Genomic DNA, 14,460 nt, shown 5'->3' with positions numbered 1-14,460 from the left:
CCAACTGAGAGTAGCCATGTGGGAAATGAGGCTCAGTGTTGTCAGATGATCTGATTTTTTCAAAGGAAAGCCTGAAATCTACATTATTAATGTAAATTAAAATGCAGATTTTAATTTTAAAATTTTTAATTAAAAGTTATTTTTAAAAGCTGTCAAATATTTAACAAGTTGTTGACACTGGACAGGGCAAACACAATTCAGATGCCATTTGATCACCACTGGCCCTGTCCACCTGCTCATTGTACACAGAAGGAGATAGCAATTCATGGAGGTCACTGCTACTAACCAGAGTTAGAACCCTGGCTTTCTGATTCCAGGTCCACTGCTCTCTCCATCACTATAATCTGCCTCTAGTAGAGCATCCAAATAGGACGTAAAAGGTCTGGAGAGCTTGGAAAGACGACACAGTATGTGAAAGAAGTGTTTTCAACCATAACTCTAGAAATGGAAGCATTCTGAGGAATGTCTGCAAATTCCACAAAATGTTATTTACTGCTGCTTCCTGATGCGCTGTTCTCCCAACTCTCAGCCCTGAGTATAGAACCCAAGTCCCACATGGCTACTGTCAGTTGGAGCTGAACAGTGACATTCCTACCAGATGGGTCATTGCTCTCCATTCATTTCCTCACTCCCGCCCCTGCGGCTCAGTCACATCATCCACCTGGCCTTTGTGGCCATTTGTGTTTGTGACCTCTGAAAATGAAATAACCCATAAGGACATTTCAAATCTTTACTATGTTAGGATTATATAAATGCCATCGTTAAAGGAAGAAAACACACATGTGCTCATACAGGCACACACTTACATAGAATCCCTTACAAGATAGTTTAACAAAGTTAAAAGAGTAAAACTTCCCATGAATAAGTATTTATTTTACTTAGTTCCTACTGGATGCAAGGCTTTGTTCTAGGACTCCGGAAAGTGGAAATATAGAAATAGGAGACTGAATTCCAGATGCTAAGAGGAGCATAAATGCTGGATTGCAGGGAGGGGACACGCTGACCAGGGGACGCAACCCAGGGCCTCCTCCAGCCTCTGCACCCTTTTCCTTGTCTCTGATGGAAGCTGACTGATCCCAATTTTCTGGGAGGCAGAAGAGAGGACTATTCTCACTACACACTATTCTAAAACTATGTTCTGCTAGAGCGACCCCACAAGACACCTTGGGAAATGGAGAACTGGAAAGATGCAATTAAATGAAAATAAATAAAGGGCAAGGGAACACTTACTGGTTTTCCCACAGCTCTTGCAGATTTCCCGGACAATCCTTTTTTTCACCTCCACATTCTTTAATTTATTAAAGTCTTGAAAGGTGATTATTTTTTCAGAATTGCCTGTTATCGGTAGAAGCTGTGCTTTATGAACATGTCCTATGCCCAAAACCAGGACACAGATGCCAAGATCTTTCAGAACTTTTACTGCATCTGCCACATTATCTTGGGGATCCCCAGATGTGATCACAACCAAAGTTTGAGGGACACCAGCATTTCTTCTCCCACCAACAGATGGATAAAACATAAAGCTCACTTTGTTAAGGGCCAAGTTGATTTGCGGACGCCCATTGCTCTTGGTGATAGTTTGAATTTGAGTCTTCCACTGGGGTTTAGTCAGAGAGTTGTCCAACTCGATAATTTCTTGGTAGCGGCTCCCAAATTGAGCCATCCCAATTTTGATTGCTTGCGACTGAATGTCAAAATTATCAATTAAGTCTGACAAGAAAGTTGTCAGGGTAACAAACTCTGAGTCAGATACCATGTCAGAGCCATCACAGAGGAAAATCACATCGGCTTCTCGAGTTTTACAGGCTGCAATTGGAAAAAATAAATCAATTACTTTCCTCATGAATTGCCCTAGATTTCCCCTTGACTCAAATATTCAAATTGCTTTAATAAATACCCACATTAGTAGCAAACTGAGATAAATTAACAGAAGAGAGAATAACTGATTGCCTCTCAAAGAGAAGGAAAAATAGCAGGATAGAGAAAGGTAATAGACTTTGTTTCAAATTCTATTTATATGATTCATTTGACAATAAAAGCTACTCAGGGAAAGAAAGTTTAAAATGTTTTATATTAACTGTTAGTGTATGCCAAAAACATTTTAATGACCACCTTATGAGCAGTTATTCTAATTTTATAGATACAGAAATGGAATTCAGAGATTAAATAACTTGCCTAAGAATACACAATTACTATGCAGGGAAGTTGGTACCTGAACCTCTCAATCCTTTGTATCCTTAAATCCTGTACTCTAAATTTTTTTAAATAATTTTTTTAAATGTTAAATAATACCACCCAAATATTAAAACTTCATGGAACAAGTGCCAATGGTTAATAACCAAGATATAGGGTCATATTCCTGAAGTCCAATGTGAAATGTCCCATAACCAAGAAATGATCCTCTCAACTCAAACACAATGACTAGAGTAGGGACAGCACTAAAGTGGCTACTAAAGGTAGTTGAGACCATGGAATGCCTACTGTCACACAATTCCGTGCAAGGGCAGTACAGTAGACACAGTGATGGCTGTCCAGATAGACCTTTAAGGAAGGATCTGCTGCTCAGACCTGTTGTCTGACTGTGGGAATGTGGTGAGCTGACAGCCTCTAATTGTCAGCTCCTTCATGGACAGCCTCCTTGCAGAGTGATGCCTTGCCAAAGGCCACACCCTTACCAGGGCAGCCCACATCTGGGTACTAAGTGAAAAGGGCATATAAAGACCTAGTTGCCTCAGTGTGATGCAACTCTGATGGGAAATACTCCAGAGCTTCCTGCCAGGTTTGAGGCTTTGTCAGGCATGCATCACTGTTTGACTTCTGCCCATCCTACTCTCCCCCTTCCTTAAATTCCTTGCATCCTGAACTCAACCTTAGCATCTACCCCCAAAAGGTGGGCATGGGAGATGAGACTAAAACATATCGCCAGGAAAAGACTGTCGTCCTTGCAATGTACTAGATTTGGTGGACACCCAATATAAACAAGAGGCCAAACCTTCCCAAGGAGCTCACAGTCTTCTGACAGATACAGATAAGGAAATAGTAAGCAAGTTCTACCGGCTACCATCAGGAGGAATAGAAAGTACAGGAGTTGCGGGACACTATTGGGTGTTGGATCAGGAAACTAGCAAAGGCTGAAATATACCAGAAAAGTTAGATGGAGCCAGGGGATGTGTTGGGCTGGCATGTTCATGGTGGTTAGAATGGTGCATGCAAAGAAGTGGAGGAATTTCAAAATGACAGGAGAGATTCTGAAGAGGGGAAGGACAATAGATGAATTAGAGAGGAGGGCAGGTACCAGATGGAACACAGGGGCTTAGAATTTGTCAACTGTAAGCAGAGCAGTGACAATCCAGTGTGTATTAGAAAGGTGGCAATATGGTTGGCATGGAGACCAGGTTTCAGGGTGTGTGTCCTGGGGCAGGCCAGAACAGGCAGCAGAATCGAGATGGTCCCAGTGCCTTGGAAAATTCATACTTTTTTTCTTAAAAATGATACTATCATTTAGTGTCTGACACCAAGAAGATGAATTTATTGCTTACGTAAGTCGGGTAGAGCTACGGTGGTCAGACAGTTTTATTCTGCACAGCAAATGCTGACCTGACACGGGATTATGGGGAAGATTCTGTTTGGAGTTGAACTGCTTACAGGGATGGGAGATGGGTTAATGTCAGCATTAGAAGCATAATTTGTGTTGGATGCATAAGTAGATTTCAAAATGGTAGAGAGTAAAGAAGAATGGAGAAAAGGAAGAAGAGAAGGGAGTCTGCAGGAAGGGAGTGAAAAAGTAAAGAAGAAAGGAAATTAGTCGATTGATTCATTTGCCAGGTTTGAAAGATTGGGCCAATACACAGCCAGGATTCTCACCTTCCATGGAGGCATCCCTGGATGGCTTGTCAACCTCTGCTGCTTTGAGCTCAGGAGGCAAATCACACCCTCTCCTCACTCACCTGTGATGCCTCCAGCCTACCCTAATCCAATGGTTTGAGTATGCATTGAGGGAGAAAAGAACCTCGGGCTATTCAAAGTACCTGATAGCTCCAAACTGCACTCAGCCCTTTCCCTCCTTGTTCCTAGCAGCTAGTCTCCATTATCCCACATTGAACTCCCATATTCTTCCCTCTGTACCAGTGGCCCTCATCCACAAAAGCGCAGTACAAAAAAAAAAAAAAAAAAAAAAAGCACAGTAGACCACTTGAACTTCCTATGGCCCCGTAGAATCCTATAACCCCATTCAGAGGACCCTGGATCTTTGAAGACAAAAGTTTATCTGTTTAAACCATGAAACTCGCCACTTGAGTTTGGCCTAGAACTGATGCCCAGTGGAGGCACTGAGACCATTAAATACATGGAGCAGCCCACAATAGCCAGGAAATGGGGAAGGTGAATAGGATCTAAAAGAGAGCTCCCTTCTGCCAAGAAAAAGGCAGCAGGTGCCACGACAGCAAGGAATGCTTCTGAAACCTTCGATCATCTCTTCAATTTGTACTTTTAGGACCTTGCTCAATCAAATGCTTTTGTTTTAGAGATGAGAAGTAGCCTGAGCAGAGAAGTGTTCAGCCCACGACACCCTGGTAACGGGAAGCCAAGACACCATTTACGTTCCGCTTCCATTTTTAATGCTACCCCCATAGGAAGTTTAAAGATTACAACTTACGCTCTTGTGCATTGGTACACATGACTTCTTGTAGAGGCAAGGAAATATCTTTAAGTTTGTCAAAATCACGTACATGGATAGTATTGTTTTTATCCCCTGCTATAATCTCAAGTTCATCTTGGTTGGCCTGATCTACACCCACTGCGTAGATGATGATGCCTTTGTCTCTTAATTTTGATGCTGTGTCATTGAGCATGTATCGGTCATTGGATACCCCATCGGTGACGATGACCAGCATCTGCTTCACATTTTGCTTGATGCGGCTGCCGTGTTCCTCCGTGAACAGGATGTCTGTGTGACTGAGAGCCTTGGCAGTGTAGGTACCCCCACCGGTGCTCCTGCGCCTCCTCAGATTCTCAACGATTCCTGATCGGTTTGAATATGTATTGAGGTAGAAAAGAATCTCAGGATTGTCAGAGTACATGACAGCTCCAAACTGAACTCGGTCCCGGCCAACATCCGCTTTATTCACCAAATGGACAGTCAGGTTAATCATGCTTTCTTGGTGGGGTTCCTCTATGCTGCCTGAGTGATCCAGCACGAACACAACGTCCAACCGGCTGATGCTTTTACAATCTGAAAGAAGAAGGAAGCAGGCACCACAAACTTTCCACAGGGTATTCTACACAGACAGCTGAGAAGGGGAGCAAACTAACATTTGCCATGAGCCTACTGTGTGGCGAACACTGAATCTCAGTTCGTGGAGGTAACTGTTGCCATCTTACAGAGAAAGAAACTGAGGCTCGGAAATGTACAACTTGCCCAGCTCATGCTTCCAAGGACATGTGTGCCCTTATCTATGTGACTCCACCAGCGGTGGTTCTTATGCCACACCACTCTTTTCTATCTCATTAGCACGTGTAACGCCTTTCGCTAAGCCGGCTTTCAACTGGAAGGAAATGTCAGAAGGTAGTTAGTTCAAAGTCAATAGGATGGTGAGACATAACTGATGTTTACCACCTGGTCTGCTGTTTTAAACAGCTCAGGGGCTCATTGTATAATCTGGGATTTTTATTGTAGTCCTTCTGGCTCCAGCTACCTTCTGATAGGCAAACTTTCCCATGTGTACCACACCCTCACCACATTTATATTTCCTCTAACCTCAGAAAAGGAGTGGCCCCAAGTTGGGGTAAAAGTAAGGCTCCTATCACCTCATTCATCGCCCTAAGCCCTCCTTCCTGCACATTACAACCTAAGTGACCATTCAGGCTGGGTCACCACAGTGTGGACTTGCTCTCTTCTCTTTCCCTTCCCTCAGTAACATAAGCACCTGCCTTCCCAAGGTTGGCTTTCTTCACTTTCCACCTGCCTATCATGCCTGCAATTCTTATTGCTGGCAATGAGGTCTCAAATTTTCAAGTTTAAGACTCTGTGGGTGAGCCCAACCTATCTATGTAGGAACCCAGGGCAAGATCCCAGGTTTCTACAGATATAGGAACTGAATCATAAATATGTATTGCCAAGTCTAGTCAACAATGAAATTGATGACTAGTCGTGACTTGATAATATTTTAGGAGTCCATCCAATGTATGAGTTAGCTGAAAGTTCACCTTATGCTATAGACAGCACCTCCACAAACATGTTTATCAACATGAAGAAATGTCAGGAAGAGTCCTGTGGATTTCAAAGGTGGGGCTGTGGTCTTAAGGTAAACCATTCTTAGAATGTCTCTCAACATTACCATAAAAAGAAAACACTCCAAATAAGTTGTTATGAGAGAAATCTTAGCACCATTGTCTAAAACTCATAGTTTATACTGAAACATCTTATTTGTTATCTTCCTGAAAATTTCAAACACATAATTCTGAAGAATGAAGCCCAAAGAAGGTCTCTATGTTGCCAGGGGGATAATATATAGCAAAGTTAATAATACTTTGGTTTGTTCTCTTGTATCCAAAACACAGGTGTTTTTAATCTTAGATGTGGACTTATTTCCAGTTCTTATTCAAGAGTCATTAAAGTTGAAAGGCTAAAACTGAATATTGCTCTATATAATTTAAAAAGGACTATAATCTATAATAATAAAAGTGTAATATGCTAATTTTAGACCAGACAGCTGAACGACCTTCCAAACATCATTCCGGACCTCCTTCCTGATGAAGCTGTGGCAGCGGGAGCCGAGACAGGCAGTTAGGGGCAATCAGGCAGGTAGGCAAGCAGTTAGGGGTGATCAGGCAGGCAGGCAGAGGGTTTAGGGGAAATCATGCAGGCAGGTGAGTGGTTAGGGGCTATCAGGCAGGCAGGCAGAGATGGTTAGGGGTGATCAGACAGGTAGGCAAGCGAGTAGTTAGCAGCCAGCGGTCCCATATTGGGAGAGGGATGTCCGACTACAGGTTTAGGCCTGATCACTGTAGGATTGGGCCTAAACTGGCAGTTGGACATCCCCCCAAGGGGTCCCGGATTGCAAGAGGGTAAAGGCTGGGCTGAGGGACACCTCCCCTCTGTGTACAAACTTCATGCACCAGGCCTCTAGTTTGTAAAATAAAAATGATGATTCACCCAGTGGCTATTCTTCATAAAAAAAGGTAACAAATTAAAAATTTTCAAAGGGACAGGTAAATGTAAAATATCTAGCTGATAGAGGTTAAGAATAACAATGTGAAGTAATGAAAATACATGCTATATCTTAAAATGCAGAGAGGTTTTTGGGAAGGGGTACTTAGGGTACTGAATTTGATATAACTTGACAAATTTGTATTTCTAATTATTTACTGCTTAACAATGATGTAGAAACAATTCTGGAGAATCATTTGGTATTAAAAATTGGCTCTGGAAAATCTAGGTATGCAGGTACTAAGGAGTTAGAAGTTTAATGTAAAATTCTGCAACCTTCTTGGAATGTATATGAAGTCACCAAAGCCAGATTATTTTTTTGACAAAGATGTTCATCAGGAATATCCTTGAGGTCATGGGTGTTTCAATATAACATAGATAAGACAAAAACATAGCACCAAAGTCCAGTTAGAGGCCAAGGTCCAGAGTACAACCCACTGTTCACCCCACTATAAAGCCAACAGCTCACATCCTTGAGTCCTGAAGGATAACTCGGCCACTTACCATAAAGGGCACACACATGGGAGAGGAGTTTACTTTCTATTGCCTTTAGATAATCAAACTTCTCGACATGGAAGACCAGGCTGCCATCCCCACTGATCTCCTCTAGCTGAGTCCTATTGGCACCATACACGCCCACAGAGATGATGATCACATCCTTGCCCCGAAGAGCTCTAGCAGGTTCTCTCACATCATCCTGTGCTTCTCCGTCCGTGATCAGAATGAGAAACTTTTTTACTCCAAGTCGGGCTCCCTTGGGATGGGTGAAATATTCAGCTACAAAGGTTAGTGCACTTCCGGTCAAAGTGTTTTGGTTAATGTGAGTCATTCTGTCTATTGCATCAGAAATTTCTTTTTGGGTAAAGTATTTATTAAGCTGGAACTCTTCCTTATTATAACCACTGAATTGAACGACGCCAACTTGAGTTTTGTCTGGACCAATTTGAATCTTAGAGGACACGGTCTTCATGAAGGTTTTCATTTTCTCAAAATTTTCAGGTCCTATGCTGCCAGAGCTGTCCACCAGAAACATGATGTCAGCCTTCATGTTTTCACATCCTGTAAGTTATAAAAAAGATCAGAAACAAGCTGGGCTGACAAGTTTCTCAGAATATGTAGAAAAATAAATCATAAATAAATGCATTAATTAGAAAACATGGAAAATTAACTCCAGCAACTTCTATTGCTTTGGAAAATTTCATGCACTTCTTCAGTAAAAGTCTGCTGACTAGAACCCTAAATCCGAAATCCATTGAAGATTATCCAGGAAGTTTTAAGGAAGAAATGTAACTTCCAAAGTGTGTATTCATTTATTCATGCATGAATGCATCATTCGTTTATTCATAAATTATTCATTTTATAATTCTTGAAGTATATGAAATGTCAATTGTCAAGCTATATGTTAAGGATGCAACAGTGATTTTTTTAAAAAAAGGAATCAGAGAAAAAGTAATCAATTTCCTGCACTCCTGGGACAAATGTTCCAATGTTTCAGTCTGAAAAAAATTAAGTAGCCCGGCCGAAATGGCTCAGTGGTTGAGCTTCCACCTATGAACCAGGAGGTCATGGTTTGACACTTGGTCAGGACACATGCCTGGGTTGCGGGCTCAATCCCCAGTGTGGGGGTGCAGGAGGCAGCCGATCAATGATTCTCTCTTATCATTGATGTTTCTATGTCTTTCTCCCTCTCCCTTCTGCTCTGAAATCAATTTAAAAATATTTTTTTAATTAAATAATCTTTACATAGTAATGGTGTGCCAGTGTTCAGGGCCTGAACTGCAACTATGTGACCTGCAAGAGATGTACTGCAGCTCCTTAGATAGGACCAGGACCTCCTCCCTTGAGAGGACCTGAGACACAATCTCCTTTATGTTTCCTGAAACCCTTTTACTTCTCTTGACATCAACCCCCAAAATCGTTGGAGACTTTTACTCTTGTACTCTAAGACTAAACTCTGTCCACAACATTTCCTCCCATAACAGGGAGAAAAATGAACAAAATGTGATTTAGGATATTGTTATGAATGCTACTCATTTGCTTACTCATGTTACTTTTTTATTTGAGTGACTCAGAGAAAATTCCAACACATTTTTCACTTTTGTAAGTTTGAATAAGTGAGAATTCTTTTCCTTTCTCCGTCAGTGAACACCTTAACTGACTCCTGCAATACTAACTTTTATGTAACACTTACTACACAAGGCACTCCTATAAGTGCTCCAAATGCATTGTTACCTTTAAGCTCCGCAATAGGGTTACACACAAGGGACCAATGCAGGTAGACAGTAAGGAGCCTGTTCCAGGTCCACAGCTAAGTGATTAAGCTGGGGTTGAACTTGGACTCTTTCACTCCAGCATCCCTTCTCCTATGCTTCTCAGTAGACAATATTTTCATGTGCTGTTACTAGCAATCAACACATACCATCTTCAGTTAGTGAGTGGCTATTCTTCATAAGACAAATAATAGTCAGGTACCGGAATTTGAAAATTTGTTCTTCCTAAATTTTGTTACCTAACTTGTTCAGAGCAAAAATGCAAATATGTGTTATAAATAAAAATAAATTATAGTTACATATCTACTAGGATATGCATTCGTAATAGGGAAACAGTGGTTGGTGTGTATTATGCTAAACCGATAAGAACTCCCTGGTATAGGTATTATCCTCAGAGGAGGAAGTTTGAAGCGCAAGTAGAAAAGTGAGTGGAACCCTAATTTACCTAAAGCCAGAGCCCCTTTTCTGTCTGCTGTACTCATCTGCCTCAATGAGCGCATGTGTCTGTACACACACAATAATCTCTTACACACCACAGCAATGGGCTTTGTCAAGGCCACAACATTCTTATCAACCTTCTATTTCTGACTTTCAAGATGCCCCAGGGCAGCTGTCTAGTATAGAGAGATTTCCCAATCTTAGCAATTGGTTTAAAGTAAGGGGCTGGACCGGCCAGCATGGCTCAGTGGTCGAGCGTTGACCTATGACCCAGGAGGCCGCGGTTCAATTCCCGGTTAGGACACATGCCCAGGTTGCAGGCTCAATCCCCAGTGTGGGGCATGCAGGAGGCAGCCGATCAATGATTCTCTCTCATCTTTGATGCTTCTATTTCTCTCTCCTTCTCCCTTTCTCTCTGAAATCAATAAAAATATTTATTTAAAAAAACAAAAGGGGCTGCACCCTTTCACGGTGATGAGGGAAGTTTGCAAAATGTTAGCCAGATAACTGATCACATCACCCCATGTCTCCGCCTATCAGTCTGCCTGAAGCAACTAATGAAGTGCAGGGAATAAGGCCTTTTTGTTTTGCTGACCTTTTTCCATGCAGATGCTGCGGACAACTTCATTTTTGATGCTTTTTAAAGAATCAAAGTTCTGCCCAAAGCTAACCCTTTCTTCTTTCCCAGCAATTTGTAGCAGTTGTGTTTTGTTCACATCCCCAATACCAACAGCATGAATGGTGATTTGCTCAGCCCTGATTCTGTCAGCAGGTTCCAGGACATCATCATAAGACCTCCCATCTGTCAGCACAATGAGGTGGCAGGGAACCTCGCTGGACCTGTGCTTCCTTCCCTCCCTTATTATTGGCAGCGTGAAATCCAGGGCTGCCCCAGTGGTAGTTCTTCCACCGAGTTGCTGGATATTTAAAACAGCTTGTCTTAAGTCCACGTCATTCGTGTAAATATGGATATCAAATTCCATTCTCTTCTCATCCGAAAACTGCACAGTCCCAACTCGGACTTTGTCTGGGCCAATGCTAAACATGTCGATCACCCCCAACATAAATTCCTTGATTTGTTCAAAGTCTTTTCCCCCGATGCTGGTTGAGCCATCGATGAGAAAATAGAAATCCGCCTCTTTTGTATCCACACAGCCTAAAAAAAAAAAAAAGGAAAATAAAAAATGAAAGTGCGTTCTTCATTAATTATAAACTGGAGAGAAATTTGCAAGCAGGTTTATAGAGGAAAATGAGGCTTGAGGGCTCTGAAGAATGAGGATACTTCAGAGCTGGTACATTTCATCGAGCCTGTTCGTGCCCCTTTTCTCCTTTGAAATTTGCAACACTTTTATGAGGAAATGGAAGCAGAGCGAGGCCCAGTGGTTTGTCAAAGGTTAGGAACAAACAGCCAGTAAATTAAAGAGTAAGGACCAGATTCCCAAGTCTCCAGGCTCTAAGTCAAATCGTTTTTCTAGTATTGACACCTCCCTTTTAAGACAGCTATGTCTTATTGTTTCTTGAGAAACAGGATGGGGCAGATGACCTCCTATTCTTACTTCCCTGGTAACCTCCTCTTTCCAGAACAACAGGACAATATATTTAAAACTAGAACCAGATCATGTTATGCTTCTGTATAAGTGATTTACCATTGCATTTAGAATTTAAAAATAAAAATTTGACCTGATCTTGTCTCCTGCTTCTCTCTCTGACCCTATTTCCAACAATTCTTCATCTTACTCATTGTGCTGCAACCACACTGGGCTTCTTCTGTACTTTGAATGTGCCCCAGGGCATCTGCACTTGCCCTCCTCTCTTCCTGTAATATTTTCCCCCTAAAGATTCACAGAGCTGGCCCAGGTGGTGTGGCTCAGTGGTTGGGTACTGACCCATAAGCCAGGAGGTCCCTAGTTTGTTTCCTGATCTGGGTGCATGACTGGTTATGGGTTTGATGCCTGGTTATGGGTTTGATCCCTGGTTGGGGGTGGGGGGATGTGGGAGGCAGCTGATCAATGTTTCTCTCTCATCATATTTCTCTTTATCCCTCTCCCTCCCTCTCTCTAAAAGTCAATAGAAATACATTTCTTTAAAAGATTGTCATGGCCAGTTCCTTCTCATCTCATCATGGATGTGCCAACCCAAATGTCTGTTCTTCAAAGACCTTCTCTTCCCCTCCAGCTAGAGCACATCAATCGTTGTCTAACCTGTATCCTTACCTATTTTCCTTATGATGCCCATTATGATCTGAAATTCTCTCATTCATTTGCTCATGAGCACAGCCTGTTTTCTGCCACCGAACAGCAGCTCCATCAAATCAGAGACTTTGCCTAGTTCTCTGCTTCTGCTCAGTCAGCCGGGTACATCACAAGATTTCAACAGAAATTTTAAGATAAAAGAACCCTCAATGTTCCTTCCTTTTTTGAACAGATTCTATGAAAAAGTACTTTAACTTTCCTAATAGTCTATGCACAACTCTATCTAGTCATTTACTGCAATCAGGTAGGGGGGAAAGCATTCTTTAAAAATCTAGGTTATTTATGCAATTATCTGGGTGAACATATGAAAAGCTCTTTAAAATACAAGACAATATAGTCATTTCAGAAATATTTTCTTTCTTGACAGCTTCTTGGGAATTTATAGCTATTGACAGTCCTTCAAGCTATGGGGAGTTGATTCTTAAGAAATCAGAAATACTGGAAATAAGTTTGACCCTGAGAATTAAACTATGAAATCAACACATTAAGCATTAGGGCAAAGATAAGTAGTTATCTGCAAAAGACAGGGTTGATCCCAGGCCAGCAAAACTTGACAGCAACCAGACTTAATTGATGGGTATACCTAAGAAAGAAGAATTAGGTGTTTTTCAGAAAGAAGATAGCGGTGCTCAGTGATGAGGAAAGAAAAATGTGAGTCATGATGGGTATCCATGGCAATGCCTATCCAACCCAGCCTGGAACTGGACTGTCCTATATACTAGCTACTAATCACATGTTGCTATTAAAATGTAAACTTAAACTATTTTAAAGTTAAATAAATTTTAAAAATTAGCTCTTCCGTCACACTAGCCAAATTTCAGGTGCTTAACAGCCCCATGTGCCTAGTGGCTATCAAACTAGACAGTGTAATTGTAGAACATTTCCATCATCACAAACATTCGAGCCGAAACTGGTTTGGCTCAGTGGATAGCGCGTCAGCCTGCGGACGGAAAGGTCCCAGGTTCAATTCCGGTCAAGGGCATGTATGTTGGTTGTGGGCACATCCCCAGTAGGAGGTATGCAGGAGGCAGCTGATTGATGTTTCTCTGTCATCGATGTTCCTAACTCTCTGTCCCTCTCCCTTCCTCTCTGTAAAAAAATCAATAAAATATATTAAAAAAAACACCAAAAAACAAACAAACATTCGATTAGACAGTGTTGAAGAAGAATGTATCCCCTGAACCCACGACTCACCTATACGGTTATATAGAGAGGGATAGATAGACATGTAGATCTATATATTTGATTTTAAAATAGAGACATCCACCCAATCGGATGCCACTAGACATTTCAGTGATAAAACTAACTCCCTTGCTGTGATCCCACAGCCTCTGACAGTCTTGATGACAATTCGGCTTCTCGTTTGGCGTGACTACAGGGAGAGAATGTATTCTCAGAGGACATGAATGTCCAGGTGCCTCGGCATTGATAGTTTTCACTCAAAGATATTGATCACTCTTTTTCTATATATTGGTCTCTTGGTTTTGCTCATGTGAGTCTCCCCTGGATTCAATGAAGTTCTAGTTAATAAATTAAATAGTACGATGTGCCAGATGTGGTAGATACAGCAGTGACTAAGTCCATATAGATTGCTTCTCTGGGTTTGACCATTCGAACGTGACAAAGCTTGCCACCACCCTGTGGCCCATGGCAAACTCACTAAGGTTGTGGTTCTCAAACATTGCTAGCACGCGTTTGTTGGGGGAGCTTATTAAAATGCAATTTCACATAAACCTTTGTTTGGCTTCTGAAGAACCCAATCTAAGTCAGGTGCTGATCTTTGAGAGCCACTGAACGAATAAGAAGTCACCGACTGAGGTTTTATGACAGACAGCCATCCTTTTGGATGGCCCTTGTACTAGGCTTGGTCCCATATCTTCCCACTGAGAAATTCTATAATGACAATAATAGTTTTTTGTCACATCACTGCAAACTCCCTGAGACCGTACATCCCTCCCTCCGATGCCCAAACGGTTGGTTCTAGACCAAGGTGGCTGCCTTTCTGCGGGAGTCCCCTGTCATCACTCAGGTGGTAATAGCAGAATGGTTTCTTTCTGCTGCTTTGCTAGGTGCACATGCCCGAAAATCCAGGGCTGGCTCAGGGTGCATTCCTTCAACCTTTAATTGACTGGTCTGAGTTTAAATTAGCCTGTAATATCACTGGACGGTTATAATTATTTTCCACTTGAGTGCTGCCAAATTCCAGTTCCAAGTGTTTGGAAACATTTTATCTGCAGAGTAAATGTGTGAAGACAGCAGATATCCCAGAATTAGATAAAGTCATATCAACTAT

At 41.8% G+C, this 14,460-nt stretch overlaps 1 protein-coding gene across 1 annotated transcript in view; it reads right to left on the bottom strand.

Moving 5' to 3' along the window:
- The window catches only part of COL6A5 (collagen type VI alpha 5 chain), an 81,610-nt gene that overhangs the window by 60,440 nt on the left and 6,710 nt on the right, over positions 1 to 14,460 (bottom strand). Inside the window, exons 4-7 of the mRNA XM_008153260.3 lie at positions 10,511 to 11,071; positions 7,712 to 8,266; positions 4,655 to 5,230; positions 1,231 to 1,806 (exon numbers count right to left, since the gene is read on the bottom strand). Coding sequence (XP_008151482.2) covers positions 1,231 to 1,806; positions 4,655 to 5,230; positions 7,712 to 8,266; positions 10,511 to 11,071 — 2,268 coding nt within the window. The remainder of the gene's footprint in view (positions 1 to 1,230; positions 1,807 to 4,654; positions 5,231 to 7,711; positions 8,267 to 10,510; positions 11,072 to 14,460) is intronic.

The sequence above is a fragment of the Eptesicus fuscus genome, chromosome 18 (assembly GCF_027574615.1).
Source record: "Eptesicus fuscus isolate TK198812 chromosome 18, DD_ASM_mEF_20220401, whole genome shotgun sequence".
Classification (NCBI taxonomy): domain Eukaryota; kingdom Metazoa; phylum Chordata; class Mammalia; order Chiroptera; family Vespertilionidae; genus Eptesicus; species Eptesicus fuscus.
The sequence above is the reverse complement of the archived record's forward strand: the minus strand, read 5'-3'. Positions and strand labels throughout refer to the sequence as shown.